Source organism: Thunnus thynnus, chromosome 11, assembly GCF_963924715.1.
Source record: "Thunnus thynnus chromosome 11, fThuThy2.1, whole genome shotgun sequence".
NCBI lineage: Eukaryota > Metazoa > Chordata > Actinopteri > Scombriformes > Scombridae > Thunnus > Thunnus thynnus.
In genome coordinates, this window is record NC_089527.1 from 7,761,301 (window position 1) to 7,780,727 (window position 19,427).

The 19,427-nt window shown below is 41.9% G+C and overlaps 1 protein-coding gene across 1 annotated transcript; it reads left to right on the forward strand.

The window, feature by feature from the left end:
- The first annotated feature begins 1,723 nt into the window (after nt 1-1,723).
- On the forward strand, nt 1,724-16,784 carry igfbp5b (insulin-like growth factor binding protein 5b). The gene is made up of 4 exons (XM_067603019.1): nt 1,724-2,435; nt 12,139-12,353; nt 12,693-12,812; nt 14,385-16,784. Exons 1-4 carry the CDS (start codon nt 2,102-2,104, stop codon nt 14,514-14,516), a joined length of 801 nt encoding a protein of 266 aa, XP_067459120.1. The 5' UTR covers nt 1,724-2,101; the 3' UTR covers nt 14,517-16,784.
- Nucleotides 16,785-19,427: the final 2,643 nt, after the last annotated feature.

Genomic DNA, 19,427 nt, shown 5'->3' on the forward strand with positions numbered 1-19,427 from the left:
CTACTGTACAGTATCCAGCCTACTGATTTCTGAAGTATAGAGGACATGTGAGTAAGCACCACTACAGAGTTTATCATTGTTAACAGTGCCTTCTAGTGGTCAACTACTAAACTAATGTGAGTAAATCACTTCTCTATGGATCCTCATGCTGCAAATTCAGGGTTAGATAAAATGATAGCCACGTTTAGGAAATGACTGTTGCCGTTTATCAAGCAGTGAGTGGCTATGAACAACCGTACAGCTTCCTGACACTCTCTTACTGAAGGAAGAAGAAAATCTTCCCTAAAAGCTGCAGAGATGGAAATAACAGCCCTGGTTGGGGCTGATTTAGAGTGCATATGTGGTGCAAGCAAGAGCACACGCTGAAGCAATCAAGCATTATTCTGCATACAGGCTATAAAATAATAGAGACCAGTTGCACTTAAGTTGTCAGGCTGTTGCTTCAAATCTCAGAGTTCGTGACATCCTTCCCCCCATTTTCACTCTTTCTCTTTTTCTCCTCTGCACATGACTCTCTCTCTCTCTCTCTATCTCTCTCTCATTCGTGTGCGTGCGTGCGTGCGTGCTTGTGTGTGTGTGTGTGTGTGTGTGTGTGTGTGAGAGAGAGAGAGAGAGAGAGAGAGAGAGAGAGAGAGAGAGAGAGAGAGAGAGAGAGAGAGAGAGAGAAGGGGCGGCATGGTGGATTTCCCTTCTGGCTACATTTGTAACACAAATGGTGTCCAATGGAAGCAACAGGTGCAGGCTTTAAAGGTGACTTATAGACCAGAGCAGGTATCCCTGTTATCTAAACAAACAAACAAACAAAAACAGTTTACTGTGGATAAATTATAAATTGGACGCAACTGAAATAATTGCAAATCCATGCACCTTTTCCAAACCATTATGTAAGTGAGTGATTAAATAATGAACACGTAAGTCAAGTGTGAGGCGTGAAACTTTTTTATCTGTTCCGACAACGAATGCAAAGCAGCACTTTAGATTAACTCTGCCTCGTACTTTCCCCGTAGTGAGGATATTCCATTAAAGCCGTGACAATGAGGCAGTTATGACTCAACTAGGGGGTTACCGATGATTTCTTTCTTTTTTACTTCAACGGAAGAATCACTGTGTAAGGAAATGATTTTTCCTTGAATACAGGAATCGCCTACAGTTTTGAAATCCCCAAAATCTGTAGTTCGCACGATTGTATTTTTGAAGAGTGATCCAGTGAACTGTCAAAGTTAGACAAAAGTAGTTTCCTTTACGTGCAATTTATCAAGACAGACTTTAAATGTACAAGCATTTGTTTCTGGGAATGTCTTTGGGATTTATCTCACACGCTGAGGGGGAGAAAAAAAAACTTTTTTGACACAAAAATAAGATTTTATTGCTGAATTTTGTTAAGATTGAGAATCTTTTTTGTTTGTTTTATTGTTTGGGGCAGTTTCAGTATCTTTAATGAGAATTTGAAGCTGCACAGTACACAGTAAAAAAAAAAAAAAAAAAAAAGCCTGCAGGTTTTTGAGGAGTGTTCTGCTGAAATGTTTTGATGAGGGCTGCGTTGGTTTTCTGCTGTTGCCTCTTCCACCTCGGCATCAGTTCAGCCTTCAGGGTGAAAGAGCGATCCTGCTGCTGAAAAAAAAAAAGTTTGGCCGCCTGCCAAGCCGTGGAACAAGTGCGCCTCCCTTCCCTGCTGTTTAGCGTATTCATAGTTAGGGGTTTGGGCTCGGCTGTTTTTAAAAAGGCAAGGCAGCTCTCAAGTTGATCAGTCTGCTCAGGAAACCTCTGTTGGAGAAAGTACTGGAGTCCAAAATTGAAGGGGGAGAGGAGTTGAGATTTTGTGCAGAGAATTGCCTTACTCCTGCAGAGGACATCTCGGGAAAATAGCACACATATTTTAAATTGGTCATTTTAAGAACTTTTTCACAGTGCACGGCGAAAAGCCTGCAATTAATGTTTTTTTTTTTTTAAATAGATAGCAACACTCTTGGATAAAGACTCTTGGCTTTAGCTTTAAAAATCGGATTATCTGACTGAGGCATTGTGTTCATTAGACCAGTCCACTTTTTCCCCTCCTCTTCGCATTTGAGGTTTTATGCTATAACTGAAGAGAACACCAACGATGTTTCTGAGTTTTTGCCTCTTGGTGACATTTATCTTGGGGCTGTCCGGGTGCTTGGGCTCATACGTGCCGTGCGAGCCTTGTGACCAGAAGGCGCTGTCCATGTGCCCTCCGGTCCCGGTCGGCTGCCAGCTGGTCAAGGAGCCGGGCTGCGGCTGCTGCCTAACATGCGCCCTGTCTGAGGGACAGGCGTGCGGCGTTTACACCGGGACGTGCACCCAGGGCCTCCGCTGTTTGCCGAGGAGCGGGGAGGAGAAACCCCTGCACGCCCTTCTCCACGGCAGGGGAGTGTGCACCAACGAGAAAGGATACAAACCTGTCCACCCGCCTATAGGTAAGACGCGCACCGGCTGTCCGCCTGAATGCATGCCTGGATCCAAACGATTCCTTGAAAATGTGTGATGGTGCAGCGATTAGTGGCGATGCCAAAGTCTCATATAGACCAGGACAGCAGAGTGTCCACTTTGTAGGCTGTTAATCAGTGTTTGATGACATCTTGTCCCAGGCGGGGATCCATGTGTGCTGATGTGTGGTATTGAAATGTCCGCGGGAGTAAATCAAAGTGAGAGTGCGTTTCATAACTAATTCTTTAAATTAGTACATTATTACACATTATTGATTATTTTTCCTCAATTTTGATCCATCACCGGAGGACCCCAGGTGCCCCCCTTCTCTTCCCTATAAAGACCCGCTGCTGTTACACCATGAGTAGCCAGATCCACTGCTCTCTGACAGACCGTTTGTTTGACAGATGGTATGAGGTGCCATCTGATTAACTTTTATCCACTGCCTTGATTAAACTGGCTGCGGGAGCTTATTCCTCCTCTCCTCTCGTGTCTTTGTGGAGACAGAAATGCACCTTGAGTGTGTCGCAGGCTTAGCATCCCACAGTAATGACACTGTTGCGTTAGGCTGCTCTTTATGAATCCTTCCACTAATAGCTCACACGGGGTGAACAAGCTCTCCGGTTGTGGGCTTATTGGTGGCTGTTAATCTGTTGCGAGCGGCTCGACGCTCCGCTCCGCTAAACGCACATGGTATGTCCCGGCTGAGTTGAGCCTCTTGTGCGGGACAGTGGTCATCCAGCAACACCCGGGAAGAGGTTGACAAGAATCCAGGCAGCCCGCAATTAAGAATGTTCAGTTTCGCTATGATTGTATTTACTTGAAAGTAGAGCAAATAGTTAAACGGATTTATTCCAATAGTTTCCACCGTGCGTCTCCGCTGTTATCTCGGCAGAAATGCTTTCAAAACTTTATGAAAATGGGTCTGTGGGCTGCCTGTTTATGTGAGGAATATTGGGAGAAAAAAAAGCGTGGAAACCCCAAAGTGGAGTTTACAGGCTACTGCAGATTGCAGCCTTTAATATGCAGCACTGTAACAAGTGTCTGTCAAACCCACTATTTTCCATCCTCATGCCGGAGCGCATCATGTAGTCATTTTTTTCCCTCTATTTTGCGCCTTTCCAATATATCGTACCTAAGTGGTGACATGAAATCTATCCAGGCACGAGGGAAAAATATAGTGTATATATGGGCAGGAATGGGGTGCTACTTCCCAAAATTTTGGTCTTGTCATAGTGGAATTTAGATGGTAGATTTAGGCTGCAGGCTACCCCTAGGATGGTGTTTAGAGTCGGATTACCACTAAATCTGTATGCGTGAGAGAGAGAGAGAGAGAGAGAGAGAGAGAGAGAGAGAGAGAGAGAGAGAGAGAGAGAGAAAAGAGAGAGATAGTTAGACAGAGGGAGAACTGAGTTGAGCCAATGGTTTTTGAATGATTTAAGACATTTCTTGGTGTAGCAGAGAGGTTCACTGTCACTCAAGAGGTTTAGCAGCTTGTCAACAACTAGATAAGTAGGTGGTAACCACAAAGGTTTTGGCTACGAGCCACATTCTATAAAATAGGCTGCCACTGGGCTCATTTTGGCTGCGGACAGTCATTAGGATATTTGCACCCAGTGAGCAACCAGCACCCCCTCTGTCTATGAATACCATTGTTCTAAAAATACCCTGCAAACCTTATAGTTTCCAAAGCAACATTAACCGAAATGATTTAGAGGTATAGGATATCAATCCTGTATGTCTGTGTCCAGCTCGTATGTGTGTGTGTGTGTGTGTGTGTGTGTGAGTGAATGTGTGTGTGCTCTCACGTATACTTGGGCGGGGCTGTGTGGGTGTCTGGGTGTGCATTGTGTGTGATTGTTGTGAGTGATGACACCTCAGGCAGTCTTGTCTCACAAACACACACACACACACACACACACACAGACAGACAGAGAGGGAACTTGACTTCTTTGTTGGCCCACAGAGGTAATCAGAGCATCTTTTCCTGCCTCTGGCAGTGCATTCATTGCATGGGCGCTCAGTCACAACGCAGTGATTCAGCAGAATGCCTCTGGCTCTCTCTTTCCTCTCAAGGGCCTTCTGTCAAACAGCTCCACGGATGGGAGCTGGTGAGGTGAGCTTCTAGTTTCCTGTGGTGTGGGGTTGCAGCTGTCTGTGTGCTGTATCAGCTGAGAAAGGCAAACACAGGGAGGAGGAGCTCATGTGTCCACAACTCAGGAGGCCACGAGAGCTGCAGCCTACTAAATATTGACTGGGGCAGCCAAACAATGGGAGCGAGGAATCTTTGCTATCCTACAGTCCTCTCTCTCTCTCTCTCTCCCCCCTCCTCCCTTTACTGCTCATGTAAGAAAAAGAATGCTCACCATCACTCTGTGTCTGGGTTCAGGTCCCAGCAGTACATTAATTCATGTTTTGCTCTTGCACTGTGATCCCAGGAGTTGCTTGGATTGTAAGGCACAGGAGGTGGTACATGCTTTGGGGGCACTCAGACTTTGTTAGCCCCCTAGGAGTGAATCAGACCCTGGAAAGCTTGCCAACAGATATGACTTCATGGCAGCAGGCCCCTCGTCCTTCAAGCTACTGAAAGGGCCTTATGTTCTAACAGATTGCTCCTTGCCAAGAAACAAAAGATGATTAGGGGGTGGTTCCAAATCCAGAATACTTGACTCACACATGAACAGAAATACTATGCCCCTTATTAGCATAGCAACAGGAAACCTGGTGCCTTTACTGACAACTTTAATACTTTACATTTGTCTTGGCTCTTTGAATGTGTGTAGATGCAGTTTTAACTTGTTGCCAGACAGTTTCTGAGTTATTTCAGCCACATTCTTAATAGTTAGTGGTTTTTCACATGTCACATGTCTTTGTCATTAATATTTACAGTCATCAGCAAGTCAAGCAACTGCAGACTTCTGATGCATGTTTGCCAGAGAACTTCACATATGTCACACTGTTGCCTCCTCATTTGTAAGCACCATACAGAATCACTTGTCATCACATACTTTTAGAAAGCGATTCAACTTTGAGAATTACCATCTGCTTTTTCCATGTCCACAATGTCACTGACACAGCTGGTTATTGGGTTGTAGCCGCGAAACTAAAGCAAGTGGTAAAAAGTTGATTCTCTCTGACCGTACACTTAGACTAATGGCAACCAGCCACCATGTCTGCTGTAGACGTTGCGTGCTCCTACAGACATGCCACGTTAGATATAGCTCTGGTCACGTGTGGTCCCAGCTGCCTGACAGCTTCATGATGGTCTCATGCGAAAGGAAAGACTGTATGTGGCTTTCCATCCGTCTCACCTTGAACATCTGAGACAGTGCAGTGAAAGCTTAGCATGCTGCAACTGATCTGTTGCAGGTGCTAGGAGAAATATTTGAAAGGTCATTTTGTCAAGATATCACATGAGGACTTCAAGGAAAAGCACACAAGTCGAAGAAAATGTGATGCCAAGAAAAGGTAGATACTTGATGTACAACTGGTTTTGTCTGCACATAAAATTTTGTGGTACAGTGTGATCATAGGGACAGTCTACAGCACTGGAGCTGTCGTTGGAAAGCCAATAACCTCTTTGGCACACTTGCCTGATTTCTCCCTGTAAAAATTTACAGTGGTATTTGTACAGCTCATTGGTCACTGACACCTAGCCTGCTAGTGGCAACAGCTGCGAAAGAAATCAGCACTCACTGTAGTCTTTCTCTGTTAGGAGCATGGGGTAAAAAAATGTAAAAAAAAAAAATCATGGAGGGCCACATGCTGGGCTTTAAAATGGTATCACATGAAATCAGACTTGACCTGTGTGCTGTAATATCACCACTAACATCTGGTTACATGTAGCATAGTGGGAGAAAGGACTGAGCAGCTGAAATCATCTCATTGTCCTCACCCCAGAGAGGAGTCTAAGTCTTTGAAATTTCCAAGTGTGAGCAGGATATAAAATAGGCCTCTTAGTTTCTGAGGATTGGGAAAACAATAAAGGCTCTTGTCATGTTTCTGAAATGTAGCTGTTACCCAGAATGTGAGACAGGTGGACGTTTTATTGTTCCCCGTTCTGGTCGGTTAGCACATCTTCGGCATTGAACAGTGCTTCCTGCGAAATGCTTCAACTTTATATAAGCTGTACTGTATCATTAATGATTCACAGTGTTGATAACATTAGAAGCATGAGAAGAAAAGCATTTCAGTATAAAAAAAATATGTTAACTTCAAATGATGTATTTATTATATCACATAAATAGGCAGTTTACCCTTCGCGGAGTGTGCTGTGAATCACGCCATTATACTGTAAACCCCACAAAGCAAGTGTTAACCACGAATTAATGTTAAAGCTAGTTCTTCAACCGCCGTGATGTTTCTTTTTATACTGCTCGGAGATCAGCTTTATACGGTACATCCAGGAGCGTTCGACTCTCGCCAAAATAGCTGCTTCTGCCACTGAGGAGTTAGAACATAGTCACACCCAGCAATTGTGTTGTGGTGTTGGTGACCCAAAAGGAGGTTGCGTCCGTCCATGTGGCTTGTTGAAAACCCAAACTCAGATGTGGGATGAGACCTCAGACCAAAATTATGAATGTACAGTACAACGGCCATGCGCATTACTCTGATAATGTACTTTTCATATGACTGCGTGCAACATGGACTGTGCATTTATTTGCACTGCCGGAGCTGTAAACAGGTCAGACAGTTTGTTACATACAGCAGCATTTCCCTCTTGGAATTCTTGCATCCTCTCATAAGTCCTGTTTTGCAATTTATAATCCTTGAATTGTTCTTGTTGCTATTTATACCATGCATTCAGAAACGCAGGAAACTTTTTGATTGTAATAAACATATTCTGTATGCACAATACCATGGGAAGAGTTATTTCCTGCATATTGAGAAGCTGATTGAAACCAAGTACAGGGCCGAACAACAGAAATTCCATTCAGACAACAGGATATAAGGGTCCAAACATAATTCCCTTAGACTTGTGGTCAAACAAAAAAAACGGACATAACATTAGATAACATGCATATTTTCTTACTTCTCTAACTGGTTTGGAATGGAGCTCTTTTCAATGATCAGTCTCAGTCTTGTGCACTGCTGTCAAGTCATGTGCACAAGGTGTAATTTATCGGCTGTTCAAATCAAAACCAATGCCACCAAATGAAAATGCAACTGACTGTCCTGGTCATTGTTTTTGTTTTTTTTTACTCCGGTGATACAGACTTTGTCAGTTTAACTGCAAATTCTTTTGCTGCCACAGAGTTCTAGCAGTGGTTACTTTGCCACAATTTAGAAAAACCTCTTTGACCCATATTCGTTTAGTCATCAGGACCCAACTTTTGTGCTGCTGCACACACACATCCTCAGTGACTTGCAAAACTCCACAGCGGGCCTGGTTTGTTCACACCTCCCTCCCTTTCTGCTCTAGAAACTGCAGGGTTATCAGGCCATGGCCTTGCCTTCAAATATTAAGTAGCGGAGGCAGTCTAAGGCTGAAGGATGGTTTACTAACGTCATGCTTTATATGACACAGGCCCTCAGGCTCATTTATCCCTATAATTATCTTGTCCTACCCCCTGTTGAGATTAAACAGCACCTCTATTCACTACTCTCTTACATCTTGTAAAGATGTAATTTCAGATGCTGCACTGAGACTGACTTAATCAAAGGCAGGACGTAACAAATGTGGTGTAATGCTGGGAAATCCAATGAAAGGTGGAAGAATCTATTGTCCAGGCTTTTTCTAAATGGTATTATTATGGTCTTACAGATCCAGTAGAGAGAAAAATCCAAAGAAGGGTAGCTTATCTTTCATGTTTGGACTGTTGCCTGTAAGAAACTTGGGATATTCATGAAGCATAATTGTGTGCAGATGTTAATTTTTAAACAGAGAAGTATCAGGTGCACCTCCTTTGGCTACTCTGCCCCTCTTGTCCTAATGAAATCTTTAGCTCGAGCAGAGGGAGAGAGATAGCAGCACAGCTTTGGGCTCAGCTGAATGGAAGAGCGGCACATGACTTGGCTCACTTGGCTTCTGTCCAGCATCTTGGCTGAGTTTCAGGAGTTAAACGCAGACCCTCTAAGCCTCCTTTACAAGCTGGGTACCCTGAGCATGGAAAAACTGAGATTCTGCAGCTGCACCGAAGAGCCCACTTCAGAAAAGATGAATTTGGTGATTTTGTGAGTGGAAGAGAAAAGAAGTCAGACGCTATTGTGTTTACAAAAGCTACACTCCATATTGTCGGCTGAGGATGGCACAATCGACAACACTACAATATCAATTCATCAGCTCATACCTTCGTTTACACTCAAGGTTCATTTTTGTGTAGATTCAAAACCCTTTCCACCCCAAACGCTGTTCTCAGACAGACGTTCTCTCAAAGTGACTGACTTGTGGGCCATGGTTCAGACCTTTCTTAGTCTGGGCATTTTTATGCTCATATGAGACACATGAAACAAGAATGCATGTTAAAAAAACACAGTCTGTATCCTTTAACAGCATATTTCATTGCCAAATATGTGGCTTTTTAATCAAGTGCGCTGAGAAATTATTGGACTGTACAGCAGAAAAAAATAGTTTTTTCCACAGTGGTCACATGCATGGTGTACATAGGAATGCTTGTTTGACGTATTTATTTATAGCAAGTAATAGCCTCGTAGTCTGAGCGGGGAGACACAAGGACATATCTAAACACAAACCAAGGCCTGCCAAGTCATGAGTTGTGAGATTAATTTCAAAGAGACGGCAGTGCAGCGCAGAAGCCAAAGACCCAATTCTGGTAATCACCCTGCCCCCCCCTCCCCTACCAGAGACTCCAGACGCTCATGCTGTGTCAGGCTCTTTGAACATCAGTTTCTCGGAGTTCGTGTCCTTGTTACGTCTCAGTGCCTTTCTCCATGGTGGCTGTGTACTAACAGGCCAGTCCGCTAAGTTGGCATCTTGTTAAATCATATTTTCCAACGTATTCTCTCAGTTCCATGCCTATATACAAGTATGGAAGTTGATTTGTCTTTCAATAGCAGTTGGCCTATAGTCTGTAGCCAACATTCCTCTCTGGTTCAGTGCGTCTGGCCCTGTGCACCACGGCGGGTTTCCTTGTCAGATAAATATAACCAGGGTCATCCACTGGCACCATCGCTTCAGCCAGTTGGGGCCTGGCAAAGTCCCCACAATAACTCTGTACTTATGGTACAGCTAAGCCAAGGGGGGAGCAGAGGGCTTCTTTCTGTGGCCTCAAAGCACCTCTGGCTGGGGGTCCTGGCTTAAGAGGCTGAGCCCCAAAGATAGGAGGGGGGAGGGAGGGGCTAGGTTAAGGATAAAGGACCTCAACCTGTGAATATCCTATCAAGATGGACTTTCAGATCTCTGAGACTATAGTGCCCCCTGGGGGAGTTATAATTACGTTTAAGAACTGCATAAAATGTGACAGAAATGTACAAGCATTTATATGAGTCCACAGAGCAACTGGATTTTCCTCCATTTGACATTTGAATCGGTTTAATACGGACACGTCGCTATAAAGTTACTGCACTCAGAGGCCTTGGTCCCTCCTGAAGTTTAGCAGGCCAGATAACGTGTTAGCAAATTTTCCAGGCACAGTGTAGGCAGTAATGCAACATCTGATGCAGTTTTCCCAAGTTGTAGAGTCCTTACAAACATGTGCTGCCTCGTGCATCTGTACATACTGTATGTGTAACTTCAACTAACTTTAAGACCAACAATTCTCACTGAAAAACACTGTACTTAAATACATCAGACAAGTTGTTGTTTGTAGATTATTAGACAAATATCAAAATATATGGTACTTTTCTTGTTCTCATGGATGCAGATCAGCTGTAACTTGTCTATGAATGGATTTTATAACCATACAATAGAGCATTTGAGGGTTGGACAGTGGGGTTGGCTGAGAAAAGATGAGTTTAAACTCCTGTGTTAGCTGTAGGAGTTCATCAGCTGTTGACTGAGCTCCAGCCTCCCCTACTCTGTAAACATATGGGAGGCAACATTTGGTGGTGCAAACCCCCGAAAAGCACCTGGTATTGTATTTATGTTGGAAGGACTAACAAGCCACAGAACTTCACAAATTATGCAGTTAGTAAATTAACATAACAATCAGTATTATCAATACTGATTGTAAAATATTGCAAACATAAATAACATCTCTAAATTTTACTAGTTTATCATTATACATGATTAGAAATATGTTTGATGATGTATTACCCTTTACAGAGCAATTCTGCATTCCTGAATTCCACATCATAGTTCCAATAAAATTTTAAGAGCAGTTTCATCACGAAATAACCCCGACGAACAGTAATTTGAGTTTGATGTAGGCTGCTGCCAGTGTAACCCATGGGCAATCAGTCTTTGCCTTGTCAATCACCATTTTGCCCAAAACTGAATCAAACTTCAGACTTAAAACTTGCAGTGTCCTCAGGTACTATTTGCTAGAGTCTATCATGAAGTCAAGTACTTCTAGACACAGAGAACAATGCACAAGATCATAGTGAATGTCATGAATTACTGATAAACCCGCTGTACACTACCAGCCCAGCCCCAAACACCAGACAGACAAAGGAAGTCTCTAGCTGGTGAACATAGTGGAGGATTTAGCAGCTAAAGAGCCAGATATGTTTCAGGCTAGAAACATGACTCCAAATGGATGCTAATGGCTGCTACATTTGTAAATAGCCAACCACTTGCTAACATGTGTGCCAGAGCAACATTATGAGGTTGATAATATGTCCATTTTGTGTGCACAGATTGATCTGCTGCTCCCATGTGACCAAATAATCAATTAATGTTGCTTATAATTTTACAACAGATACTCCCCCTCAATTAACCAAAGGGCGTAGTGGTTTAAGACGTAGACTGTGTAATTGCAATGTCCCCAGTGACCTTTGTTGCATGCCATGCTCCATCTCTCTCTTCCCATTTCCTGTCAGCTCTCTACTGTAATGTAACAAAAAAAAGATTAAAAAGTAAATTAACTAGCAAACAGACATTTGATAAACAAGGCCGGATTAACAACTGGGCAAAATGGACAACTGTCCAGGGGCCCCAAAAGCCCAGATTCACTGTCTATATAATCTAACTGCTTGATTAATTGCACATTTGTTATCATATAATATCAACTGTGGTGGGACTCTGTGTCAAAATCTAGTTTTAAGACTTGAATTGTGTTTGTTTATATTTTTCTCATTTGTTATAAAATTGAGTTTTATCAGAATGCAGACAAAAAAATGAGGGCAAATTGGTATTATTTTATCATAGGAGTACTGTTAGGCTGTAACCAACAATTATTTTCAATATTAATAGGTCTGATAATTATTTTCTTTAATAATCGATCGATTGTTCGGTGTACAAAGTGTCAAAAAATTGTGAAAATTACAATCATTATTCCCTGAAGTCCAAGTAAACGTTACACATGTTAAAAATAACTAATATGATCATAAGAGGTTAATCCGACCATGCTGATAAAAACATTGTTTTTCTATGCATATATGTATAATATCATATTTATTATATACATCAATGATCTGTCACAAATTGTCAATTTAGGATTTAATCACAACGTCACTCAGACCTGCCTTCCTTACACATACCATATTAAGATGTCAATGCATTCATGTAAAGCTTCAGCCTGTTCAATGTGATATGTGATATTAACTGACCGTATTTTATTTGTTCCGGTGTAGATCGTGAGTCTCGAGAACATGAGGACACACTGACCACAGAGATTACAGAGGAGCTGCAGCCAGCTAAAGTGCCACTCCTTCCCAAAGACATTGTGAACAGTAAAAAAGTTCACGCGCTGCGCAAGGAGCAAAAGAGGAAGCTCGGCAAGCAGCGCTCCATGGGATCCCCTATGGACTACTCACCTCTGCCCATTGACAAGCACGAGCCTGAATTTGTAAGTATTGAATATTGGTGGTGGATGTTAGTTTGATCTTGCTCATTTTAAAGCACTGTTGTATTGAAGATTTTTGACTTTGGCGACTACTAGTGGTAGTAAAAAGCACTTTGGCAGACAGCATTTCAAGCTGCTCTCATGTGGCAACTTACTCAATTGTTAAATTTTAATTTAATATACTAAATTATACTTATATAGAGATTGAAGGAAGTGATTGTGTATTTCAGACCCTTTGCATAGTTGTCCGACAGGCTTAATTAACTTCTCACTTTCCCAACACAGAATGGCCTCTAATTACCGTGTTGCTGGGTTGTAACACTGTGCTGTCTTTTCCCAAAGGGTCCTTGCAGGAGAAAACTGGATGGTATAATTCAGGGTATGAAGGACACTTCTCGTGTAATGGCTCTGTCTTTGTACCTTCCCAACTGTGACAGAAAAGGATTCTTCAAACGCAAGCAGGTGAGTTCGCTTTGTCTTTGAACTTTGCGCATTTTGCATTAAGATGGCCCTTCAAATATATTTTTTATACTTTGAGGTGATTTTTGATTTTGTTGTCTACTCATTTCCCCCACCATTGCATGTACTGCACCCTTAAGGCTAAGTCACACTAGCTTTTAAAACTGCAATATTTTGCAGTGCTGTCAATTAATGTATTTGCCACATTTAGTGGATTAGCTCACAGGAGCGAAGTACTGTACATCTGTGTAAATCTTTTGTATCAAGTTCAACATTGGTGAACTTTGACATGCTAATTTGAACCTTGACCAAGTCATGTTGACAGTGCTGACCTTTGAGGGAATGGAGACTGTCCAAAATGGAGGAAGCTATCATAGCTTATTAGCTGTGTTGCACAACTCACTTTTAACCTCCTCTGTCACAAAATAGGAATAGTTTGCAGAAAAAAGTTAAAATACATCTTTTGAAAAAACTGTCTGAATTTATTGTACCATTAGCAACCAAGCTAGTGGTAATGATTGTGACTGACTAGTGGTAGTATTTTCCTGGCTGGCTAGCACATTAGCTGATAGCCCATCATCTATTTTCTGACAACAAACAGATGAACTTCACTGTGCCTCTTGACCGGGGGCCTTTACCTACACCTACCTTTGTAGGGGAAAACTGGGATGAAAGTAACACTTTTCAGATAAAAGTCATTTTAAAAGATAACGTTACAGACAGAAACTAATTTTCATTGTGTTCAACAACTCACATGTGTGTTCTATCAATACCAGGTGCTATTTTGTACAAATGTGGAATGACTTCAGTATAGTTGACTTTGAACAGAGGTTGCACATTACTTTCAACCCTGTCAGTTGGGACGAAAATAACACAATGGTATAAACTTGAATTGTTTAAATTATTCTTGTTTTATTAAAAATATCTGACAGTGTTCTTGTTAATATGTAATTGCAAAATTTCAATTTCATCAAAAGTTTTACAACAACAGTATGAACAGTATAACTTTTAAAGAAAATTCACAGTATAATAGTCTAAAAATAACACATTTCGTTTGCTGTCTTACTAAGATAAATTCCCTTTTTTTATTCTCTGTCACAGTTGTGACAGATATAGTGCTCTGCACCCTCAGTACATGCCTGGTGGGACCAGTGCAGACAAAAGAGACACTGCACCCACACTTCCCCAGGCAAGGAGGAGCTGAATGTCTCCCCACACACAAGACATTCCTCAACCTTGTCCTGGGAAACTGTAGGTGCAGTGTTTTGATCAGAGTAGAGCTTGCTCTAACACACATACAAAAGAAACAGCTGTTACTATCATCCCGACAATGACTCCCAACAGTTAAACCTGACTTACTTCTATACTGAAAACAGTTTTTCAAGTAAAACACTGCGACACTATGACATATCCACGTGATTTTTCAAGGTTCTGATGAGTGTTGTGTGCTGATGCAGTTAGACATATCAAACTTGCATGGGCTCGGAGAATATCGCATTGTTACTTTCATACTGGCTTTACCCTACCATCTTTTACCTATTTCCCTCAAACTATATCCTGTTTTCTGGCCCACAGTGCAAGCCATCTCGCGGTCGCAAACGAGGCATCTGCTGGTGTGTGGACAAGTATGGCGTTCAGCTCCCGGGGACAGATTACAGTGGAGGGGACATTCAGTGTAAAGACCTGGAGAGCAGCAACAACGAGTGAAAAGGGGAGGACCGCCCTCTACCCCCACCCCCCGCCCCCCTAACCACCACGTGACCCAGGGCCCACACCTCCTCTCTGAATCACACCTGTATGCGCCGCTCTCACTACAAGATTTTGTTTTTTCAAATTGAAAAAAAAAAGGAAGAAAAAAATCCAAACGAAAGAACAGGCTGAAAAAAAGACACCTGTATTTTTTTCTTTTCTTTTCTGTTGTTGACCAAGCACTCATCTCCGAATGAGGGGAAAAGTCCCAGAAGATTTACTAGATCCCTTGACTATTGCTCATGGGACCCCTTGTGTGAGCCGGGTCCCCTGGCTGCAGATCCATGAAAATATATGCACACAATGGATATATTTTTATAGAAACTGGGGGTTTCAATACAACACTTTGTATGATGTAAAATTAACATAAAATAATTGTGAAGAAAAAAGCATAAGGCACATTGATTGAAAACAGTTATATTTTAGGCTGTTGAATCAGATGCCACTGTGGAACTGACGATTGGCAGAGTAATTTTTTTTTTTTGTCTGTTTTCCAAACAAAAAAAAAAAGAAATGAGAGATAGGGATATGCTGTAACAGTTGACTCTATCTGGGTATGTGGTTCTGTCAGAGCACTTATAAATAGGGGAACCTGCTAAGATATGTGTAACTTCACAAAATAATGTGTGCATGAATGCGTGTATGTGTACAGTGCGAATGCGTGGTATCAGCCTGTGTTGGTGTACGATGGAGTGAGCCTATTACAAAAAGAATGTCCTTTTTTTCTTTCTCTTTTGTTTGATTTTGTCACAACAAGTATTGCTAGCGCTTGAGGTGGTCTTGGGGCTGGCCTTCTCTAAAATGTAAAGTATGTCTCGGGACACGGAGCGTTCAGAAACAAAAGAGTAAGCAGATCGTTACAGATGAACCTATGTAAGTGGCTCTTTGACAATGTAGCTAGCCTGATATGCCAACTGTGCCTATTTGAACAGACACTGCCATGCAGGGCGACACAGAGCTTAGAGAGCGCTGACTCTATACTGGTGAAATAAAGATTACAGTTTTCAGCTTAAGTGATGGGACTCACTTCTGACTTTGATCTTTTGAGTTGAGTGCATAATCAAACTTGCCAAGTCAGGCCGGTTGCTTCTCTGATTCAGTTGTGTGAAGTGTAGTTTTGTATGGTTTTGTTTGTGCTGTTTTCTTTGCCTTCAGTGAAGTAAAGACCGCCCACTTTTGAGCCATGTTCCTTTATCAAATGGTTTCCCCTCAGTACTGCTACTACAGTGTAACCATGGTGTATTACTTTTAAATATAGTAATTGAATGTTGTTTTTCCTGTAGAAACAAAGTATGACAACAATTTAATTGTGCTTGGAAAAAAAAAAAAGATTTTAGCCTGTAAACGATTTCAATAGGTCCTCCATGTAGCTTGTCTGGAGAAGGACCCAGAGTCATTTGACTCTATGGCAGTCAAAGAAGCTAACTCTCTGGAAACCTTCTGCCGACACGCCTCCATGCAAAGTTTATCTGCTTACGTACAATTAAGGGGATCATGATCAAAACAAAAAGGTTACAGGTTATAACAGGGTCATTTAAGTAGAGTTGTTCTCTCTCTGTGTGCAAGTCACAGTGCCTTCCTACATGCAAATACATTTAAATAGTGACGTGAAAGTGACGCAGGGCAGTTTCCTTTTTCAGACAGCCCCTCACTGGGACTGACACGTGTTATGACGATAAAAAAGGTCTAGGTTTAGTTCTGATAAGGAGAAGAACAATGAATGTGGTAGGTCCTTTGAATGGTTTCGGCAACACATTGCGAATCCATTTGTGATCTCCACCTGTACCTCGGGGGCAATTCTGATCAAGAATGATTTGTGAGGAACTGTTGTGTAACTGCACTCAGTTAAACCTCCCTCTTCTCTTTCTTTGACAACCAATAAGCTAAGATTCTTGCTTTTTCTTGTGAATGCCAATGTATATGATTGCCAGAGAGGGGAGTCCAAAGGATGTGTGGAGGTAAACGAACCATTTCCTTTGTTTCAACAAAAGAGAAATGATATGTGCATCCAAAATGGCTTCCGGTTGTGAATATATTATCAAGGTCTCCTTGCCCCACTTCCAACACCAAATCCACACTACCACTTTCGAAACAAAAAAGCAGCTTGCACTTATTTCAGTTACTCACTATTGATATTGATACACAACAACGTCCTAAGATGTGGTATCATGAAGTTAGTGGAACACAAAAAAAAAAAAAAAAAAAAAAAAAAAAACAGCCACAAAAGCTAAATGTTGTGTTATTTTGTGCTTACCTGTTAAAGGTGGTGCTTTGAGGTAATATTTGTTGACAGGGGCTGTGCAGCCCATGCCTGGGACCTCCAATACAGCAACATCTTTTAGGGAAAAATAGATCGAAAGTAACACACAGCTAGAGATGTTCTCATGGCCTATTGCACAGAGATGAGCGGAAAGATAGAGAGGGGGAAAGAGATAGAGGAGAGAGGAAAGAGGAAGAGCGAGCGCCATGGGCAGTGGTCACAATCAGGGCCTAGCCACTTCCCCGATACGGGGTCACCAATTGCATGACATTAGATACAGTTAGCAAGACAGTTACCAGGAGTCATGGACCGCAACCAGGAGAGTATCGAGTTCCAAGTTCATTTTAATACTCTTGAGTCCAAAAACAGTGAAATATCTGATATCTGGGACCAGTTATTGTCTAGATTCATTAAGGGTGTGAATACTTCAAAGTTCCAGGTATTCATTTCTTTTGTTTGGATAGCAGGTTGAGGTTCAGGGTTAAAAAACAAAAAAAAGTCTCTCCTTTAGTAATGTCAGTGACTTCCTGTTTCCCACACCTGTTTGCGAGTAGTGACTTCCTCAGGTTTCTCATCTCCTACATGGTTTGAACTCATCTTCACAATTCATACTTCAGTAGTACAGTAACTACAGCTTTTTTCTGAATACATAACACTTTCTGGATGTAATGAGACAATAAAATTGGTTATCATAATTTGGTGTTCACTGGCTTGTGAAATAGACCCATCGGTGGCAGGAGGACAGTGGGAAATAAAATGGTCAGTATTTGGAACTACATAAGACAAATAAGAAAAAAAGACAAAAAATCTCAAATTATTAAAGTGAATATCACTGTGTAATATTTATTCAACTTGTAATTTATGTACTCTTTTAACCTTTGTCTTTTTTTGTTATGACAAAGCATTTATTTAAATAAAGTTATGTATTCATTTAATCACTCTGGTGAGGTTTTTTATTGTTGTATTTGTAAAAGGAATGAGTAACCTCTAAATTGACTTGAAATGTACAGTTTGAAGTGGAATCATCCTGATAGTAAGCACTGACTAATCTCCAAGGCTCGAGCTGATAAACCTCTTAGACATAAGTCTGAGACACCCAGGCTAGCCTACAGGATCTCATGCAGCATGCAGGATGTGACTTTATAAAGCCTCGCCCGAGGGCAAGTCACCTGGTTTTCAACACCATAGTCAAAAAGATTGCACAGGAACAAGGAAGTCATTTAACATGAGTTTGAACTTCAAGGGGGGATAAAATCTAGTGGGACCAGCTCACTCTTCAAATGACTGGGAAGACGGGATTTGTAGCCTGGAGGAGGCTTCATCATGTTATGGAAAACCTACCTTTCTTACTACTCACAGGCAGAATGAACTCCCCAGAGATACCTCCATTTACAAAGACATACGAGCACAAATGCATATGTGCATACCCAGACATACTCACACAGTGTGAGGAGAATATGAGCAGCTGTAGAAGGTTTGGTAAACATGGCAAGAATCAGCTATTTAGAGTACAGGAAATCACACGTGAGGCATATTTGTCACAAAGCAGCTCTTTAATTGGGTCTCTTTAAAAAGAAACAAACAAAAAAAAGTGATGTACTGTAACACAGTGGGATGACCTGGTCAGTAAAGGTCAAACAAACAAATCAACAACAATGATCAGCAGTTTGTTCCTCAGCATGCACTGACATTCATAAGGATAAAACATCTAATAAGATCTAAGGATCTGTGCATGCATCTGTGAAGTGGGTTGTCTGGTCATCTTTATTTCCACATCAGTTCCAGGAAGTGACAGAATGGGACTTTCCTTTTTGGGGGCCACCAAAATCTTTCCCAAGGGACCTCAGGACTTTGACCAACTCCAGATGTGGGTGACTGATTCAGGGCATGAAAGAGTGGAGGGCCCACAGTTCCTGTATAGTAAGCAGATCAAGGCTGCCGTAAAGGTTGTTGTGGTATGTCTGTGTGTGTGTGCATATGTGTGTGTGTGTGTGTGCGTGTGCGTATGCGTGTATGTGGTAGGGAGGGCACAGACTCTGACTTCGGGGAGGAGGAAACATGTGTAGAAGATTTGATTTGTGAGGTAGTGAACATGACAATTACTATTTGCCTTCAAAGAAACTGACAACTGCACTTAGGACTTCAAAGCATTTATGCCCCTTTTATTACATAATTAGGCCAACGATGTTGGATGGCTGCATCTAACGTCAACTCACGCACCTCTCCCGTCTAAAGCCAGTCAAACTGCTGTGTCGAGCGTTTCTGTGCTGCTCAGACCTCGAGGTCTTGCACAAAGGTTGGATATTCTTCCTCTCATGTGATTTAACAAATGATTAGGGCTGTAAAATCACAAGCAATAGCTTTGTAGATGCTTTCACTAGCTGGCGCATCGATTCGCCCGTGGCTCATATCATTAAATGTGACTTTTAGAAATGATGATGGGGCATTTAAAGACGTAAGCAAATGGCATGCAGATGTTTACACTGCATAATTGCAAATCACTGCTTGTGCTCTTGTATAATGCTATCTCTTAAAGAGGTAATAGTGGTTCTTTTCATCACCGGGATGGAGATGAAAGGATATTTGAAAGAATGTACAGCAGTTGGGAG